The 20,618-nt window shown below is 38.1% G+C and overlaps 4 protein-coding genes across 8 annotated transcripts; 2 read left to right on the top strand and 2 right to left on the bottom strand.

Annotated features, from left to right (window-relative positions):
* Positions 1-523: 523 nt before the first annotated feature.
* LOC125185444 (WW domain-containing protein) lies at positions 524-5,351 on the top strand. Of its 5 annotated transcripts, XM_089056434.1 has the most exons (11): positions 683-738; positions 990-1,372; positions 1,435-1,510; positions 1,614-1,738; positions 1,867-2,570; positions 2,720-3,978; positions 4,199-4,278; positions 4,372-4,464; positions 4,548-4,621; positions 4,853-4,988; positions 5,097-5,351. In XM_089056434.1, the coding sequence occupies exons 3-11, from the start codon at positions 1,492-1,494 to the stop codon at positions 5,178-5,180; spliced, it is 2,574 nt and encodes an 857-aa protein (XP_088912560.1). In that variant the 5' UTR covers positions 683-738; positions 990-1,372; positions 1,435-1,491; the 3' UTR covers positions 5,181-5,351. The 5 variants fall into 5 exon arrangements, with proteins under 5 accessions (XP_047937933.1, XP_088912560.1, XP_047937936.1 ...); XM_048081976.2 differs by lacking the exon at positions 1,435-1,510 and having other exon boundaries at positions 524-738; positions 990-1,082; XM_048081979.2 differs by lacking the exon at positions 1,435-1,510.
* A 317-nt stretch (positions 5,352-5,668) lies between these two features.
* On the bottom strand, positions 5,669-8,523 carry LOC125185446 (uncharacterized). The gene is made up of 5 exons (XM_048081980.2): positions 8,407-8,523; positions 7,777-7,849; positions 6,935-7,092; positions 6,534-6,609; positions 5,669-6,104 (listed from the first exon to the last, which is right to left on the bottom strand). The coding sequence occupies exons 2-5, from the start codon at positions 7,823-7,825 to the stop codon at positions 5,908-5,910; spliced, it is 480 nt and encodes a 159-aa protein (XP_047937937.1). The 5' UTR covers positions 7,826-7,849; positions 8,407-8,523; the 3' UTR covers positions 5,669-5,907.
* A 2,912-nt stretch (positions 8,524-11,435) lies between these two features.
* On the bottom strand, positions 11,436-13,554 carry LOC125218238 (E3 ubiquitin-protein ligase At1g63170-like). The gene is made up of 3 exons (XM_048119873.2): positions 12,493-13,554; positions 12,072-12,408; positions 11,436-11,885 (listed from the first exon to the last, which is right to left on the bottom strand). Exons 1-3 carry the CDS (start codon positions 12,972-12,974, stop codon positions 11,739-11,741), a joined length of 966 nt encoding a protein of 321 aa, XP_047975830.1. The 5' UTR covers positions 12,975-13,554; the 3' UTR covers positions 11,436-11,738.
* Positions 13,555-14,724: 1,170 nt separating this feature from the next.
* Positions 14,725-17,117, top strand: LOC125218111 (uncharacterized). The gene is made up of 5 exons (XM_089062301.1): positions 14,725-14,773; positions 14,865-15,217; positions 15,549-15,701; positions 15,807-16,071; positions 16,501-17,117. The coding sequence occupies exons 1-5, from the start codon at positions 14,725-14,727 to the stop codon at positions 16,938-16,940; spliced, it is 1,260 nt and encodes a 419-aa protein (XP_088918427.1). The 3' UTR covers positions 16,941-17,117.
* Positions 17,118-20,618: the final 3,501 nt, after the last annotated feature.

Here is a 20,618-nt window from a genome sequence, read left to right as displayed (position 1 = left end):
TGTTCGGTTGCTAAAATAAAATAATACTAAAATACAATCTAGGATGAAGTTGTGAGATTATTTTAGTCAAAGGGGGGTTAGCTAAAACTAATTATCCAATGATTATCCAGCTAGGATTGAGTTGAGGGACTAAATCTCATGAACCAAACACACACTACTAATTTAGTCCGGGATACAATCTTGCAAACCGGACACCCCTACGTTGATATAAAAAAACATTCACGAAAATTATCATATGATAATATAATGACGATATTACCATTTTGTTGATATTTTGTCTATTACTTATTGAGATTCGTTAGATTTAATCTCACCACTCATTTTAAAATCTAAAGGTGGAGATTTGGTCTTGATTTTGGATGACCCAATTAACTCTAACTAAATACTCGACAGTCCAACAAGATTAGCCCAAATGTAAAATGGATTTTTAATGTTGCAAAGTTCATCTTCTTAAAATTGGGCCTTACTGACCCGACCCATTCTATAAAATCAGACAATTTCAAGGAGCCCTTGAATTTTTCCCAATTCACGAGCTCTCTAGGGCTCCATTATCATCAATTTTTAATCATCATTACTTTTCAATTTCACAAGGTACCAAGCTACACATTAATCAATTGTGTAGATCGTTCGGTGAATTTCATCGTCGAATCCGTATCAAGATGGGGAGGCGAAAAGAGCGCCGGCTCGCCGCCACCGCTGGTCGTAGAGTTAAGCTCGATCTGTTCGCGGAACCCACTGGTACTTTCGATTATCGCTTTACTTTCATTCGGATTGGTGGCTGTGAAACCCTAAACTGTTTTGAGGAACTGTGTCTGTTCTGCTGTTTTTCTGTAATTGTTGACTGTTGTATTGGTTTTGGCTTAGGTTTGACATTAGAAAGAGTGTTCCTTTGAATGTTATTTGATCAATATCTATGCGATTTATGCGTGTTTTGATTGTTCCTATAAATAGAGCTTAGCTGATTTGTTGTTTGTCTGTTAACATTTTAGGAGATTTGGGGGGCTCATCTATCCAGGAAGAAGTTGAAGGGGACGGTGACTCCAAAAGACATGCCGAGTTTCCGGATTCACCATCATCTTCAGGTGGGTTCCGTCAGTTTTCTTCAAAGGACTGCTCTTTGTAGAGAAGACATGATGTGACCGCATAATTTTGGTGGAAATTATTCGGTTTTTTTGTGCAAGACATGTTATTTGCACCTCGAAAATTTTATGTTGAGACTGTAGGATGGCTGTGGTATTGGGAACATCAATTGGTAATCAGACTTCATCCGCCCCCTGCCACAGTGCATAATTCTGTGAACTTTCCACCTGCCTTGAACTTATTTTGGCGGCATCAAGGGCAGTTTGGAGCTCACCTGGATTTTGCTGAATTGGTCCGTATGTCTTTGGCTTTATTTCCTTTTGGCGGTACTGACATTTGAAATTTCTGCTACAGGTTTGATGGCATTGCTGATGCTCTAACCTTTGCCCTTAATGTTGAATTATTCATTTGATGTTTATGACAAATATTTGTAAAATCCTAACCATGAAACAGCATTTCTGTGTTCAGTTTGATACCCTAGCAATTATATTTAGATCTTCTCGGTGTTTGACATTGTAGTATCTTGTTCACAGGGCAACAGCCACAGAATCCGCTCCTACTGCTTGAGCAATACAGTGATGATGAGTTGGATGCGGATTCAAAGGAAGTACAAAGTGCTGCAAATGCAGAGGATGCACCTATCGGCACGGATGAGCAGGTGATCCTACAGAAATGAGTAGTCAAATAGCTGTAGAACTAGCGTTACTTGAATCTGCTCCTTTCCTCTTGGATACTGTTGCCTCCTTCCATGCACTAAGTCTCTCTCTCTGTTTGTTTGCTTTTCAGCCAAAAGATGTGGCCACGAACAAAGCTGGAGCTGCTTTAATTAATAACAGAAAAGATTCCACGGAAGAGGTGGGAGAGCTTTTGATGGATAGCACTTCTGCTGCTTCTCAGTGTCCTGGAGAAAAACCTCAGGATGGGCAGACCGATTCTAATGAATTGCAGAATCAAGCAAATAATATGAAGAAATCTACAAACTCTGCTGCACTTGATGGACACCTTGTTGGTGACGTGAATTTAGGCTGGAAAATGGTGTTGCATGAAGAGAGTAATCAGTATTACTATTGGAATGTTACAACGGGTGAAACTTCATGGGAAATGCCTAATGTTCTGGCCCAACAAACTGTTGACACATCTGCAGAGAAAGATATCAGTGATACTGCAGAAAAAACTGATGCTATCATGGGCACATACCAATCAAGTACGGCCCTGGGCAAGGTAGAAGATGATTTCCAAGCTAGTGTTCATCCCAAGGGTGATTCTGAAGCCGCTGACAGTGTTGATCCATGGAAAAATAAAGATGGGCCTAATGATGGATCCATTACGGATGTGATGAAAGTTGAAGAAGACAATAGAGAAGCAAACCAAGATCACTGTACTTCCTTACTTGGTGGACACTCTATAGAAAGTAATAGCTCCACTGATCTATCTGTCCAGCTGATAAAGCAGTGTGAAAGCCTGTTAGAGAGACTTAGCTCTATGAAAGGGTATGCTACATATCTACGAATCTAGTTTTCTCCTTATCAATATTGTGTTGGTTAACATGTTGGTGACCATCAGGTTTTTGTTACTTTCTACATATGACATACTTTTCTTACTCCCCCTCTCATCACTTATTTCTTTTACTGCAATTCAGTTTGAACAGCTCTCTGGAAGACCAAGATCTTAAATCAAAGTACAGGTTGGAGATTGAGATCAGACTGGCGGACATCAAGGCATTATCATCCTATGAATCATGTCTGCTTCCCTTTTGGTTGCATTCTGAGACTCAGCTGAAACAACTTGAAGCTGCCATTGATTGTGCCATTCAACAAGCGACTCCAGCATTCATGGATGAAGTTGAGGCTGCACAAGAACCTTATGAAGACACCAGTAATGACACAAACATGGGTTCTAGTGAAATGAAGGCACTATTTCCTATACCGGAGTTGCATGACACAACCGAGAAGGCAATGCCAGAGGCTCATAATGATGGCGCCACAACCATGGAACATGGTCTGGGTAAAAAAAGTGAAATAATTGTAACTGGAAAGGAAAGTGAACTTAATCGGCTTTCTCTTCATTCCATGGAAGATGTTGATATGGATGTTGACATGGAGGTCGAAGATGCATCACCCACTGCTCAGTATCATGTCCCTGTGGAGCCATTAGATATGCAGAGTATGCTTTCAAACCAGGAATCCAACGTGCCAGGGCAGGTTAGTATTCCTACTGATGAAGAGTGGATCCCTCCCCCACCTCCTGATGATGAATCTTTTCCACCACTGCCTCCTGACGATGAACCTTTTCCTCCACCACCACCTGACGAACCTCCAGAAACTTCATATCCTCCATCCAATTTTAGCTTGGTTCAGGCTAATCCTTATTCAGGAGAGTACACCCTGTATCCTGGTACTGGGCTTGACTATTATCTGCAAACAAACCCTGAAGTTTCTGGCAGTGCCCTTTATACACATTCTGAGGGAGCACAAGTAGCTCTTTCCCATGTACCACCACCAAATTATTATGAAGCAGGTCCAGATATATATCCTGTTGCACCTGCAATAGTCAATCCTGTCGAGACTACATCGTATTATGGCCTTCAAAATGGAACCCTGAATCCTGTGCCATTGATGCATAGCAAGGCTAATGGTGAACCTTCTTTTGAAGATACTGGTGTGGAAGTTGGGTCTAGTCTATTGTTGAAGAACAACTTCGATGTTAATCAGTCGTTTGAAAGCACTACAATAGCACCTCCAGAGCTCTCTGAAGCTCGGCCGTCTCCAGCAACTTCTTCTAAGGAAAATGATGCTCCTGTTACCTCAACATCAGATACCACTGCTTCGGTTTCATCCTCTTCTGCTGCTGCTGCTGCCGCCGCCGCTGCTGCTGCTGCAATGAAGTCTCAGTCTAAGGGTAATGACAGAGTAGTATATATTATTTTGGATGATGCAATTTAGCATGCCAGCTGTAGTACAGTAGCGAACCTGTATCAATTAGTGTCTTGCTATTGATGTCCTGGACGGGATACAGTTAACTAAATTTCTTTAGAATGATCAATTGAGTGGTATTCTTGTTCTTTTAGACGTTCAGTGGCGAAGATCTGACTTGCAGGATTTTGTTTTCTTCTTTACAGTTTCCCGCACAAAGAAGCGAACAATTGCAGTGGGCCCCACGTTGAGATCTAACAAGAAGGTCTCTAGCATGGTGGACAAGGTATTCTCAACTACTCTTCTGACTGCAACTAGATTATTATTATTGTAGCTATATTTGTGGTCCCGTGTTAAATTCTATGTACCTTTTCTTCAGTGGAAAGCTGCAAAAGAGGAGTTGCATGAAGAGGTTGAAGAACCTAAAGATGCTTATGAAATATTGGAGATGAAACGGCAAAGGGAAATAGAGGTATTGGACTTTTTTTGACATTTCTTTTTTGTATTACTTTTCTTCTCTGGTTCTCCGATTTACTTGAGTTCATATAATTGCAGAAATGGCGTGCGAATCAGATAGCCAGTGGCGAGGCTAAAGATAATGCTAATTTTCAGCCTTTGGGTGGTGATTGGTATTGGTCCTTCCTCTTTAGGCTTTACATATAGTACAGAGTCTTCTCAGAATGTCTTCAGTTGGCCTCGGACTAATATAACATTATCATCTGGGATTCTGGAGAATCATAGAAGTTGGTTTATTTCCGGTGGCCAATCTTAATTAGAAAAAAAACTCAAATGTTCCAAACCTCTTATTCAAATGACGCATCCACCACCACCATATCTTTGACATATTCGTTATCATGCAGGAGAGAACGAGTAAAGCGCAGGAGGGCAGAAAAGAGAAAAGAAACTGAAAAAACTTCACCAGAAGCTTCTGCAGATAAAAGCCAGCAGCAACCTGATCTTATAGAACTTTCAAAAAGCCTCCCATCTGGATGGCAGGTTTGTGCCCTCTTTCGTGACTTATGGTTCAAAAGAATTACTTTCTGAGTTATGGAGTTCCAGAAATCCAGATTAAACTCATCAATACACTGTTATTTTCATTTTCAGGCGTACTGGGATGTTTCATCCAAGAAAGTATACTACGGAAACGTGTTGACATCAGTAACTTCGTGGGTCAGGCCGACAGATTAGAGAATCACTTTAGTGTTGTTATCTCCATATGTAACCTAACATTCTTTGGTTGAGCTTATGCTGAATTGCTGATACCATTGTTGGAGAGTAGGGTCTCACAATACTACCAACTAGTGTATTATGTGTATACCACTTTTCTAGTCATGAATGAAATCAAGTGGTTACATAACATGGGTCTTGTCTTCTCATTAAGGTCTGTTATTTTTTGCACACTGTTATCATGTTGAAGCATAGATGACATTGTTTTGTCGTCTGCTTTAGTATGTTTAGAAATTGATGAATCCACATGCAACTTTCAATATTCGAACCAAAGTATGTTTTGAAATTGATAAATTCACATGCAACTTTCAATATTTCTAAACAATTTCATCAAATTCACATTACGATATTGAACAGTGTATGATTCAGTTTTAACAATTTCATCAAATTATACAGTATCTGTAGGTTTAAACAATGTCTATACATCTAGAACAATTGGACCCAATCGATAATCTCATCGACAAAATAATTGCAATGGATCATATTACTTCTCTCTCAACTTTCAATTCAAGCTGAAAAGACTATAATTAGTGCACGGTACATTTTTTGTCACCAGAAATTCCACAGCTACATTCTATATCCTACTAAAGCACCCAGAGAGTATAGAGCAAGACATAGATCATCCAATAACCAAAAGTGTAAAAGGTAAAGAGGAAGCGATATAGCATCACGGAACACATAATATCTCTCATCTTCTCCTTTCATCTCTGTAGGTCCCTTCACTCTCTTGATCTTTCAAAAAACCCAGAAAAGCAAGGAAGCCAAAGAAGAAGAACCCACCGGACCAGTTTCCGCCACCACCACCACCCCCGCCGCCGCCATCACCATCATCACGGGGTGGAAATCCATCTCCACCATCATCTAGATCTGGAGACTTTTCTTTTCCTGAAACGGGTAAAAAAAGTAATGTTTCAGGCATCGGATTGTGACATATTGGCTAATCCAAGCAGCTCAGGTTCTTTACAGTGATTACACGGTGATAAAATATGCATAATACATGGTATCAATCACAAAGAGCTCATTGATAAGATAGGTCGTAGACTGGCATACTTCTTAACGAACTCGAAATAGGAGCCATCTCAAGATGGATTGTTTTTGGCAGCAGCCCAGGTGTCATGTTATAGTCATAGTTTACATACTAAACTACACAATACATAAAGAAGAGGGGAGGGGTGTGTGGAAACATATTTTGGGAACAACTCTACTTTACACCAAACTCATTCTCACACCTCTGATATACATTATCAAGCAGGCCTACCTCACTTGATAACTTGCATGCTACATCAAAACCAAGTGCATAGAAAAAAAATTCACCTTGGATGGGTGCAACTGTTATGGTAGATGACTGGCGAGTCACAGTTTGCGTTTGTTCTGAAGCACAGGTGGCACTCTGCAGTTCAAGAAACACACTAAGCTGATAAGTTCTACTTAGTGTTGCTGGCTACCAAGAACAAGACAGACACAGCGCATCTAAAAGTTAAAACCCTCTTTTGGGAGCCAACATAATAATTGCCAAGATCTTATTTCTTTCAATCTATAAAGAGTATTGCAGCATGTTCTGCTGGTTTGTGGATTAGCCAAAAGTAAAAGTAACTTCACATGCACGTACTAAATGTTTTGTACAAGTAGGTTCCATCCTCAAAGATATGATTACATATTCATAGCAGATAGCTGGAGTATGAAACATAAGTAGAACATCAAATAAGGTAAGTTACCAGAGCAGCAGCACATATCACAGAAGCACGTTTAACTCTGGAAGAATGAGTAATGATTCTTTGCCTTTCAAGTGAATGAAACTGCAAGCAAAGAGGCTTTACTCGAACTGGAGCTTGGACGTTCTTTTGTGGCTTCAAATACCGGTCTTGTGATTGTACTAAAAAGAGAAAGAAATATCCGTATAAGTTACTAATATCAATAGCATAAAACTTCAACTGCAACATAGTGAAGAAAACTGAAATAATATTACTGTCAGTTGTACATAGCTCATTTATAGCACAAATCATATTTAAAGGAATTATGAAGAATTCTCGATTCCTTGCAGTGCAATCAACTGATGAACCAGAAAGTGGATTTATTAAACCATATCTTGAGGGCTGCAAGATGCACCTTGCACCTTGCACCTTGCAATAGATAATTATGTTCCCTTGTCCTAAAAAATCCGATTAATTGTTCTTGGACTTTACCAGACTGCTTTCACATTATGCCCAACTAGAGTAAGTTGATAGACTATCATTATCTAGTCCATAACTAAAACTAAACAGAAAATGAATCCATGGGCTTTAAGCCTATGCTGTTAAGCAAACATTTCTGGAGTGTTCTAACCAATCAGAACCCCGTTCTCTTACCCAATCATACTCCTTGAAAACATATGTGATAGTATATGTCGCAAGCACAACAGATGAATTAGTCTACCTAAATCACAATACTTAACGACAACTCAAATAGCCAATTGAAAATTTCAAAGCTTCCAAAGCATCATCTAATGTGAGATGCTCATTACAGCTGAAAAAACATAAGATAATCCATGCAATTTACACATCTGGTGATAGAGTCATACCAAGACATGGTGATGCAATTGGACTGGAAACAGTGGCAATGAGTGACATATCCTTCTTTATTACAGATACCACCTGGGAAAAGTCAATATCAAAATATCATGAGCATGCCCACATTATCATTAATTGAAGTTAGAAACAGCTCCAACATTCCAAGAGTGAACTGCTCTGCAATAATTGCCCCATATCTAGACACCAACACGATGTCTTCACTTAGAAACAAAAACAAAAACTGGTGCATGATCTCCTTGAAATACTTCACATAAACCACCAATTCCCAATGGAAGCAACCGAAACACACAAAATCAAAGCTGTTTTACTGAACAATTTCGTGATAAGAAACCAAATTTAACCCTATCTTTTCTGCTACAAAACACAATTGAAAATTAAAATACAGCAGTCCAGATAAATATAAACCAAATCGCAGCCCTCTGTCGAAGATGAATCCTTAATTTTTGGGAAAAACAAATAAAATAGATAACGACAGCCGCAAAACGAACATTTAATCTTCATCTAGAACATCATTGCAATAAATCAACAAAGGGTAATTAAGGGAATGAATTAGCATGTATTGAAAAGACCTAATTCTGAAGAAGTGAAGAGCGACGGAGATTCTGAGGCGAGCAGTATACCTGGAATCGGCCGGAATGGCAGAGGAGCGAACCGGAGGGAGCGAGAGAGGTCAGCAAAAGAAGAGAGGAGATTATTAGATGACAAAGGCCTTTTATGCAGTGTGCATCGCACGTGAATTTTATGTCTTCTTTCACAACTAATTAATTAATTATTAGTAATTGATTAATTAATAGTAGTATGATTTTTAAGGAGTTGGTTAATGGTATAGTGGTAATATTTGAGGCTAAATGTTTTTGATTTTGAGTTTCATGTGATAGTAATCTTTAAATTTATAGTAATATTCATTTATCTATAAAAAAATTATAATTTTCTAATTTTCATATTATAAAATAAATTTGTAATTTAATTTAGAGAATTGTAGAATAAAATAGGTACGTACTTAGTACTTTAATTTGTAAATTTATTATTTTATTAAATAAGGGATTTTTCTTTTATAGAATTTATCCCCAACAAACAAATTCACATAAGTCATAACAAAACATAATTAATGAGCCCACTTTAGCCGCCTTAGATACAATGGCGGTCAACGAACATTTTGCAACAAAAAAAGAAAGATAAGAGCCCAAATCATTTCATGTATAACAATTGTCCACCTTATCATCCATAAGTTTGGAATAATTAATAAAAATGCAGGGTCCTTTACGTCATGTAAGAATAAATACAAATAATGAGGAAAAACTCAAAATTTGAAGTTATGCCAACGATGCAACTCTTTTTTATCTAAATAGAGAAGCTCTCAAAAACATTGTTTAGTAGGAGCACAAGGCTTTTAAGTTTTAATAAAGCATAAATGTTTTTATGGTAAGAATTAGAAATAAAATTAGATATCATACTTAACTAAAATAATCGGTGGTCCTTCCACGCCAAAGTGTCATTAGGGCATCCACAATGGTGCAGAGGATGCGACGCCCAAAGCCCCGCCCTATGCGCTGCCACATCAGCATTTTATCCTCCGCCCCTTCCACCTGCAATGGGACGGACTATAACTCGCCCTAAGCCCCGCCCTACGTATTTTATTTATTATTTGAATATTTAAACACTACAATATTTATTTTTTATGTTTACAAACAGATCAATTAGCAAGAATAAATATAAAAACACTTAAATTAAAGGCAAATCCTATTGTCAATATTTATTTTTTTATTTTATTTTTTGTGCTTGCAAAAATGAAAAATTGTCGAAATTCATTATTGCATTTAGAGAGAAATTGAGACGAGGAGGATAGTGGAGTGAAAGGTGTGAAATGAAGTAAAAAAATTGATGATATATATAGAAGAAAATACAAAAAAAAATTAAAAATAAAAATGTGTGCATCCTCCGCCCTATAGCCGCACCCCCTGCAATGGCGGATTAAGGGGCGGAGGATAGGCTGGGGGATGCATCCTCCGTGTCATAGTCCGCGGACGATGCATAGGGCGCGGAGGATAAAATGTGCATAGTCCGTGGTGCTGCAGTGGTGGACTAAGGGGCGGAGGATGCATCGTCCGTCGCATCCTCCGCCCCATTGTGGATGCTCTTATGAGGTGGTGTACTCAACCATTTAAATTTTGACAAATGGAAAAATAAATGACTAGACATGCCAACTAGTGAAGGTATTTTTAGAAGATACTCTATTTATTAAACCACTTTTATAGAATGTTGCACAATCTTAAATTCTTAATTCTTAAAATATGAAAATTGTCAATATTTTTTCTTCTTATACATAAATATATTGACACACTTATAAATATATTGACACACTTATATGGTTATAATTTAATTTTTATTTTTATATTAAGTTACTCTAAATAAATATATAACCTATTTAATGCATTAAAATCTTACAAAATTTATTAAACCACTTTTACGTAATATTGATAATTTTAAAATATTAAAATTGCTAGTAATATTTTTTTCTCCTATATATAAATATATTTAAGTTGTACTTAAATAGTTAGTATAAGTTAGCTTTTACATTCATATCAATTTACTAAGTACATATAACTATTTAAATGCAATTAAAAAATAGAAAAGTTAAATTATGATCATACTTTTTGTTTGTGTGCATTTTCACTTACATATATATTTTTATGTATAAACATATAAGATAAAGAAAATTATAATCATAAAATTCAAATAATACTAACAAAGGGTTGTAATCCGTGGTTATACTTTTTTTTTGCCAAAAGATGATGAATATATAAAATATATTATTATTATACATATAAGTATGTAGTGTATATGTAGGATGCCAAAACATATTGATAATTTCAATATTAAAATTTATATATTATTATATAAAAGTGATTTAATGCTTATCTTCTATAAAAGTGATTGAATATCTTCTAAAAATAACTCTATTAGTTGGCATGTCTAGTTGGATGTGAGCTATTTATTTTTTTTATTTATCAAAATTTAAATAATTGAATACACCACCTCATGATGACACTTTGGTGTGGAAGGACCACTGAATATTTTCTCATAATGTTTTTTTCCCTCTATTCCTTATTACCATAAGTATTTTTATTATTTTGCCGATAATATATGGAAGCTTTGTCTCATTTTTATATTAATTCATTAATGTTAGTTTGATTATTAACTATGGAGTACAATTTTTTGCTCTTCGATTGAAAATTTAGTTGTCCAGATACACATTATCATGTGATGTGTCAAACCAAGACAACGGAAGAAAGAGAAAAAAAAATGAAAAGCATGAATATTTACTGTGATAGTGTGTCTAAATCACTAAATTTTTAGTCTATTCAACAAAATTTTTAGTCTATTCAACAAATTATGGCTCCATCCTTTTAATTTATGTTCTATACATAGTCCATAACCTCGTAACAAAATTGTTGAGATGGTATATGAGTTATGACTGTCGTCAAAGATGTCTTTCTATATGCTTACTTCTTGCATTCTTGAATTCTTGAAAAATGGAATATAGTTGAAGATGAATTATCAAATTTGTAGGCCACTTTAATCTTAGAAATTGTTTTTGGTGGTTGGTAATGGTATTAGTTTCTGGTGTGTTTTAGGTACTCGAGCTAAATAAATTAAAGAAAATCATTCATTCGATAATTGTGGACTGCACAGCCTCTGATTCCCCACAACAATTAAAAAAACAGAAAAAACAAGCATTTGTATATTTCTAAGTATCTAACTGTTTCCCAAAGCAAATCTTGATACCTATTACTGGTGAGCCTTCAATATACATGGCCTCCACTCACTCTAGTAACATTCTGTGTTTGCACAACTTATAAACATGCATCTCCCTTCCCTTTTTTCCCCTATTTTGGCAACAAAAAAAATAATGTACTAACACCTAAAAAATACAAGAATTATTGGGCAGTTTCTACTTGTCTATCTCCTGCTTACAAAGAGGGCAGCATGAGATAATCTTGAGCCACTGATCCACACAGTTGAGGTGAAAAAGATGAGTACATGGCAACTGCCTTATTTCTTCCTTTTCCTTGTACTTAGCCAAACATATACAACACTCCTGTAATAAATAAAAAAAACAAACATGTATAAATCTCATTTAGCCCCCTTTTCCTTTTCAAGAATCAGATAAGATTGAAACATAAGATAACTCATGCTGACAAACTGTGGGTCATATGATGTGTGTTTTTTTTACACTACTGTGAAAGAATCTTTGTGTGGGAAAGTAATAGTAGTAAATGATTACTTGAATCTCATGATTCTGAGCCTGCTCCACATCCTTGTATCTCCAGCTCGGGAGGGCGGAGAGCTGCTCCTCGGTTGCTCCGCGGCTGAGGGAGGCCGAGTTCATGTTGTACCCGAGGAGGGTGCTGAGCAGCGGCACGCAGCAGCAGAGCAGCACGAACAGTATGAACGGGAACGAGTAGGTGACGGCCTTCCATGCCAGGAACGAGATGCAGAGGACGTGGAGCTTGGGAGCGCGGTGGTATGATCCGAAGCGCGTGTCGAACACCCACACGTTCCCCATCACGAACCATATCGCGAACATCAGCTCGAGCCACGTCTTGCATTTCTGCAAGTTTCTGATCACACACATAGACAAATACATCAGCACCAATATCAATAATCACTACTATCATTTGAAGTCGAAAATATACGATTTCTACCTCGATTCATCGTTGCTTCGTTCAACATCTCGTGGAGATAGATAAACATGGCGGTAGCGGTAAAGGAGAAGAACGAGGCTAAGGAAGCATCCGAAGGCATAGCCGACGACCCAAATTCGCATCGGCCAAACCGGCTTCTCGTCTTTGGTGATGACCAAAACGTAAGGCGTGACGAGGATTTGAACCGCCAGCGCCACGAACTCCATCAGCATCCATCTCTTGGAATCAAACGGGTTCGGACCGAGGTCCGACCCCGACCCGTTCTGGTAATGAAACACTCTCCTCAGAAAACTATACGACCTCGACCTCGATACCTTCATCGCTAATCTTATCAAGAAAGGCGGCGTATTCCTCGACGGCTGCCTTGGCCACGAATTCAGGCCAATCCCCTCATCCACAGCTGCCGGCAGAGCCGATGAAATCGATATCCCGCTTGCAGAAGTGCATAGTGAATCCGGACTGAAGAAATACCTCGTATTCATTGATTAGTCTCTCAGAGGCAAAAACACAAACACTTGGCGCTCAGTACTCTTTCTAATCCAAAAACCATGGCCTTAAAAACAAAATTGGCGCAGTAGTAATTAGCAATTTAGCACAACCGAATCTTGATTCTAAAATAAAAAAAAGGATGGGATTAAGGTGAGGCGTAGCAGTTGGCGAAAGAGTGGAAGGTGGAAAATGGATGGGGATCGCGACCAAGAATCCAACGGCTTTGCTTTGATTCAAAGTGAGTTGAGAAACAGAGTATGGACGGTTGGCCTAACTTCCTGAGGTCTAATTGTTTAACTGCGAAGCAAGTGTTGTTCATTTGAGAATGGAAGGCTTCCTCGCTGTGTGGATTTGATTAGCAGTTTTTCCTTTGATTGTGATGTTAACGTCGCGAATACTATAAATTAAGCAGACGGGTCTAAGATAATAAGGTGTGTTGACCAGTTGCGAATTTTTAAACGATTTTGAATAGTGGCGGTTAGAGACAGAGTAGCTCTGTTGGTTCAATTCCATGGATGCTGCTGCTCTGCTATACATCGTGTGTGGGCCCATGATTCGTGAAGAAGAAGATGTGGAAGCCTATAACTGGTCAACCAACAAATTTTGATGCTACCTTTTGCACCTAATTTACATTTACACGTAATTTATTTGAGCCGACTTAAATAAATGCGTTCAGAAGCTATTAAATATTAATCAATAATCATAGGAGTTATTTTTTTTATTGTAAAATGGTCATATTATACTTAAAAGGCAATAAAAATAGACTTTATCTTTATTTTAAAAATAATGAAATATAATAATTTATTAAATAAAGCTTGAAAGATGATCAATTTCTGGTCCATCCCATATTTTTCAAAATATAAAAAATAAATCATGAAGTTTAAAATATTTAGGGTCCGTTTGATAAGGAACGTGGGATATATCAAGATATGCACATCAAGATACGAAACGTGGGCTTTGTGTTAAGATATACGCGTATAAGATTTCATTACTATTGTTTGATAAAAAAATATACGTAGGGTACGTTTAATTGCCCTGATAGGGTTAAATGAGATAGGGTAGGTGTAAAGGGTTTTGCGAGATATGGCTGATAGGGCTTATCACATCCAGCCTTTTGTTTGCCCTGATAAGGTTATTAAGCTAGCTTATATTGTTTTTGATTTGGCAAATGAAAACTAATGATAAGAAGCATGATTGTCCTATTTGTCCTCATGAAATTGTTATATTTCCAATTTTGTCCTTGAAAACCTATACACAACCCTACCAATTTCAGAATGCCGCCTAAAATTTTTAATCTCCCGCGCCATTCCATTTTACCCATCGAAGAATGCTATATGCTGTAAATCTACCACAGAGCTGCGACAGAATTTGTTACTCTCCAACGCCTAAACCCTAAAAAACTCGCCGCCGACAGGTATGTAATTATACACCACACCGTTGTTAATTTCGAATTTGATATGCTGGTGTATGTCATTGATAGCTTTGTGTTCCTGGTCTGATTTGATGGTGGATTTAGCATAAAATTTAAATTTTTATGGGAATCAACCCTACATTTAAACGATTGATTGTGATACCGAACCACAAATACTTGAATTTTGGGCTTAATTGATCTATTTTGTGAAATGCATAGGTAGTACGATTGGGTTATGATTATATATTATTAACCTGCTACAAATTTGATGCCTGAACAGAAATGGTACCTAATGCAGTGTAATCGTTGTTTTCATCTCTAGTTTGATTGGTATGGCCTCCCAAAACAAGGATGTTAGCGACGACGATGGAAGCCCAAATGGTAAAACTTTATTTCTCTTCTGTAATTGCTTCTCTGAAATACATACAAAACAATTCTGTGGCCGATTGATTAGTGTTTATTACCATGTCAGGAAGCAACGATTTGGGCCCGAATAGGAACCAGAGATCTGACAGGTCGAGACGCGTATGGTCGGTTCGTGAGGAAGAGATACTAATGGCCACGTTGAAGGACTTGACAGCTAACGGATGGAAGTCCGACAATGGCTTCCGCAACGGTCACCTTGTGCGGGCGAGGGAGGCGATAAAGCGTGAATTTCCGAAGACCGATATCATGCCACACCCGCACATCTACTCGAAAATAACTAGCTGGAAGAGGAATCACGGATCACTTAAGATGATGCTTAACCACAGTGGCATTGGCTTCAATTCGGATGGTACCTACCGAATTAAATGTGATGACGAGCAATGGGCTCTGTTTTGTAAGGTTTGTATTGTGTTGTTCGATGCCCTGTTGCGTTATGATAATTATCCAAATGCGGTTTACTACAGTGAGTATGGTATAATTATCCAAGTTGCTGCATATGATTTATAGGAATACTTAATTCAACTACAACACTATGTGAAATGAATTTATAAACAGTGAGTATGGTATGATTTATGGTATGATTTATCCAAATCATTTATAGCTTTTATAGAATAATAAAAGTTGTAGTGAGTATGGTATGATTTATCCAAATGCATTTTTACAATGCTGCATATGTTTAACTAATTGGTGTCTAATTGTTAGTATGTGTGTTGTGAATGTTGGTTTCCAGAAAGACAAAAATGCCAAGTATATGCGGAACAAATCGTGGCCTCAATATGAAGACTGGAAGGAGGTTTTTGGTAATGACCGTGCTGATGGTGATCGTCGTGTAGACGTTGGTGATGCTGCAGGGACCATTTATCCAAATAGAGATGGAATTCAGGCCGAGGATGAATGAGTTGGTAAAGTTTGGTGTAGTTATTTTTTTGCTGTTGTTGTCCTATTCTGGATTGTGTCGGTTTTAATCGATTGTTCATCATATTTGTAGCGCATTCCACCAGAGTTTGTGTCTCTTCATGGAGCGGATCTCCCTTTCGACTGCCGTTTAGTCATAACGCATGGAAGGAGTTGGCCAGTTCGTTTGATGAAGATTGCGAGTGGTTGCCATTTCCATGCTGGATGGTCTGACTTTCGGATCATTCATAACATTGTGCACGACGATTGGCTTACGTTCACTATGGTTGACGCGTGCATATTCCATGTGAAGCGCTATAATCCAAGAACGGGATGCCCTCTACTCGGTGATTTTCAAGGTGCGTAACTGGATAAAAGAATAAAATTTAACACTAGTGTAATATTTGAGTTCTCTCCGATTCTCAAATTTCTTTGGCGTTGTTGCGACATAGTGCAGTAGTTGTTGCAGCAGTCATTTTACTCGATACTCTGCTTTTTCCTTCATATTTGTAACTAATCTTCAATTCCACTAACACTGTGGGTGTTGTGCTTTGAAGATTCAGGTGAGTCATCAACTCGAATACTTGTCACCTTTTGTAGCAGTTAAAATAAAATCATTCATTTTAGTCATTGACGGTCGAATCAATTGCTCTTTACTTGCTGATTATTTACAAGATTGATTGAAGCGAAGAAACTATTGAATCCTCAATTGCAACTCTGTTCATTAGCTTACTAACTAATTGAATTCGACTGACTTCAGTTTATCTTTTATACATGTACCTTCCGAGAAGCCACTGGAGTTGGAGACTCCGACCACAGTGATGCCCCCGATGTTGATACGGAGGACGACTATGTGCCAACGGAAACAAAGGGGGGCGACTCATCGGATGATGACAACTATGCTCCGAACCCAGGGGTTGTAAATGATGATGTCTGTCCTACTTTCACCATTACACTGGACAGTTCGAACATCAACCGCTCTTTGGAGATTCCAATGGCTTTTTGGCGCCACCACATTCGCATGAATGCCCTGCAAGACCCGGTTTACTTCAATGTGAACGGTGACACTTGGTACATCATTCTCGACCACAATGAAATCAAGATCTGGGTGAAACGTGGCTGGAGACGTTTCAAATATGGTAACAATCTGGTGGTGGATGTGCGCTGCCACTTCAAGCTCATTGATCGGAATGACGTCCAGTTTTATGTGTGGTTTGATCGCTCTTAAAAAAATGCAGATTGTCTTGGTGGAACCGTGGTAGTAATGTAGTTTAATGTGGTGTTTGTAATGTACGATGCAGCTTGTTGTTGGGTGAGTATAGTTCACCAAATTTTCTTGATCGGATTGGTATTATATTAGTTTGATAGGTGCCTATGTATGTGCTTCTGTTTTTGATAGTTTTGCTTCAACAATCCCTTACAGAATATTGGATATTATGCTACTGGTATGGACTATGTGGACTATGGTATGTAATGTTTCTTATTTCCATAAAAGCTTGGTTATTTTATGTTTACTAATAGACTCCATCATAAGGTAATTATAAGTAAAGCAACAAATGATATACACACAAGTGATATGTTTGCAATCTGTAGTTTAATGCCTATAATAAAAGTAATGAGCTTTCTGATAAAGTGGGATGCATCATGCGAAACTTTATGCTCAATTAAAATCAATACAAAAGTAAGTATCATGAATTAATACAACAAAACGGAAGATGTTAAGAAGAATGGAGTCACGATGACAAAACTTAAACTAAGGCAGTAATACATAAAAAAAAATTATGCACCGATACCCCAACTTAACCACGATTTCGGTCGGCCCACATTGCCCTTGCTAGATCATCCCTTTTTTTGTCCACGATGCCGATGGTTCCACGCTACTAATATTATCCCCGCCTAACAGTGGTTTGTTGTCACTTTCATCATCAATATCCGCCTCATTATCCAATTCGGCCTCAACGGGATCATCCACCATTTGAATTCGTATGAAATTGTGTAGTAGAAAGCATGCGATTATCAGGCCGGTTTGAACATTAATCGGGTAAAAGCTTGCTGATCGTAGGATACCCCACCTCATCTCCAGCACCGCGAATGATCTTTCGATGACATTCCTCACCTCGGAGTGTCTAAGGTTGAACAGCTCTTCGGGTGTTTGGGGTGCTTGTCTTCCGACGCCCCATTCCTTAAGATGGTAACGGACAGCTTTGTATGGTGTCAAGAAACCTTCGGCATTTGGGTATGCATTATCGCAAAGGTAGTAGCATCCTAAAAAATGTAACAAATATTGATGCAGTAAGTCAAGGGAAATCATATTTAGTGTAGTATGAAATGAGTCAACTCTGTAAACAAAACCTTTAGGCACTTTGAGACCTAAGGGTCTGGTAATAGCATCCCTTAAAATCCTTGAATCACCCGCTGATCCTTCCCATCCTGGAAGGAGGTAAATGAATCTGAGTTGTGGGTCACAAGCGGCCAGTGTATTGGTGGTGATGTGACCCTTTCGATTACGGTAACGGGGAACGTCAGCAATTGGCACACGAACATTGATATAAGTACCGTCTAAAGCGCCTAGACAACCCTGCGAATATAATACAAAAAAAATCAAGCATTCTATCCAAGATTGATGTAAGTAAGCATTCCAATCTCATTGTACCTTGAACCAATTCCACCTACGGTCAGAGCAAGCCTCATCTATTGGGTTGGGCTTCACCAAAAAAAGGTTATGCAGCGTGAGAATTCCACGGAGTACAGTGTGTATATATTTTGAAACGGTTTGAGATGATCGCATGAAATTGAATCCTACTATGCGGGATTTCTTGTGATGTGCTAGCACACACAAGAACATAGATACTTGTTCTTCCACAGTCACTAGTTTTTGGTCAATTAAGCCTGCCCGGTCACGGAGAATACGACAGAGACGCCCAAAGCTGTTCCTATCCATTCTTAAATTATCCATACAAGCCCTATCTGTTACACGCACAAGTCTACCCAAATGACGTACATGAGCCGAGATAGAATCTAGAACCGCTGACTGACCTAGTCGATCCCAACGTTTACGCTTGCGGTTTTGAGGGCAGATCATTGTGATCATAAAAGAGATAAGCAACAAGTTAATTTGGTAGTTCCTTATAATCTCCTCGAGCAAAATCATAACGGTGGTCAAGTCATTTTGAAGACATAGAGCCTGAACAATGTTTCTAATTCAAACAAACCACACTTCACTTCAAATTGAGTACAACACACGTCAACAAACATCACAAGCAGAAAAACTAACAGTTGTGAAGCTAAATCACACCAGATTCAGAGAAGCTAAATCACACCATCAGTGAAGCTAAAATTGAACATGTTGATTCAGCCTATTGTAAGAATTGGTATGGAAACAAAATGTAGACCAACTGAAAAAACACATACACTGACATCAACCAAGCCAAATAAACAAAGTTGCAAATTTTATTCGAAAACACCAAATAGTAGTCCATTTGAGAAATTGGATCTGTGTGTACAGATCAAAAATTCAACCAAGAACAGTTAGAATAAGTCAAAAAAAATGGAAAAGAACAAGGTTACGAATTCAATTTTAAAACAGAACCCAAAACACAGAAATGAAAGTCGGCAATTGCAATTGTTCAAAACTTATGCAATTTCGCATTTGGTCCCTTGCACCAATTTGGCATACCTTCCGCAAATTCTCTTCGTTAGCCATTGCAATGGATAAACAGTGCAACCAAATATGAAGCCGCTGCGAAAATGTAGTTTTGTATATCATCAAACAAACTAATAATTCAGTGGTAATTATGCAATTCATCAAAAAATGAAACAAAGTAAAGGACTTACAGGCACCAATCGGCGAATTGATGCGGAGATGACCACAAATCGCCGTCGTCAAAATTTTGCCGGCTTACAAATCCTCCTTTGCGGCGAAAAATAATTCCAACCAATTTGAATTTATGAGAGAGGGAGGGCTTTTGTAGACAATCATTGAGATTCACACAATCTGGATATATCACATAGAAGTTTATCGGAGCCGAAACCTCTGTTAGGCTTATGCAAAAAACCCAGACTGGTATCTTAATTTCTTCCGGGTCGGTGGTTGTATACCGGATCTTTGTATAAGACTATCAGGGCAATCAAAGACTAGATAAGCCCTAGATAGGAGGGCTTATCTGACTCTATCAGGGCAATCAAACATACCCGTATCAGAGATAGCATATTTGTTAACACAAAATGACAAAATTATCCTCTGAGATTTGTATGTATTTAGTTGTTGAATTAGTAAATTAATTTATTAATTAATGGGAGTATTATTAAGTCAACAATGTTCTGCAACTTCCATTGACGCATTGTTTATCTTCTACATCTTTCATTTTCACAGTTTGCAACTTCCATTTTCTATTATCCAAATTATTGATCATTATAAGTCATTAATCACCCATTTTGCAACTTCCAATAAACAATAATAGAACTCACCATTGATAACATATTTTCGTCAAAAATGAAAGTATTCCGTATACCTTTGGAATATGAAATCAAATTAAGGGGGCTTGAACCCAAACTCAAATCATCAATGACAATTGACAGTAACCAATTCAATTAGATTATCAAACGCATTGAACCAGGGTTCAAATCAATAATAGCTTGTCACTGCCTCCCGGCGAAAACCCTCTGAATCGAACAGGACCACAGCATACCAGCCTAATCATTAACCCAATTGAAAAATCCTCAAAAAATCTACCAGCCAGGAGAAACCCACCATAGAATCGGCGTCAGCTATGGTTCAATAGTGTTCGTGCTCTGACAGCAGCCCAAAGTGAAACTTACTCAAGAAATTGAAGAGCTGCCGACCTAGAAAACACTACCGTTGGGGTCGAAATTGCCCCCAACAGCAAATTGATAGTGAGAGAGATGT

Source organism: Salvia hispanica, chromosome 1, assembly GCF_029641045.1.
Source record: "Salvia hispanica isolate PSC_SH4W2 chromosome 1, Shi_PSC_v1, whole genome shotgun sequence".
NCBI classification, from domain to species: Eukaryota; Viridiplantae; Streptophyta; class Magnoliopsida; order Lamiales; family Lamiaceae; genus Salvia; species Salvia hispanica.
Note: the sequence above shows the minus strand (reverse complement) of the source record. Positions and strands in the feature narration are given on the sequence as shown.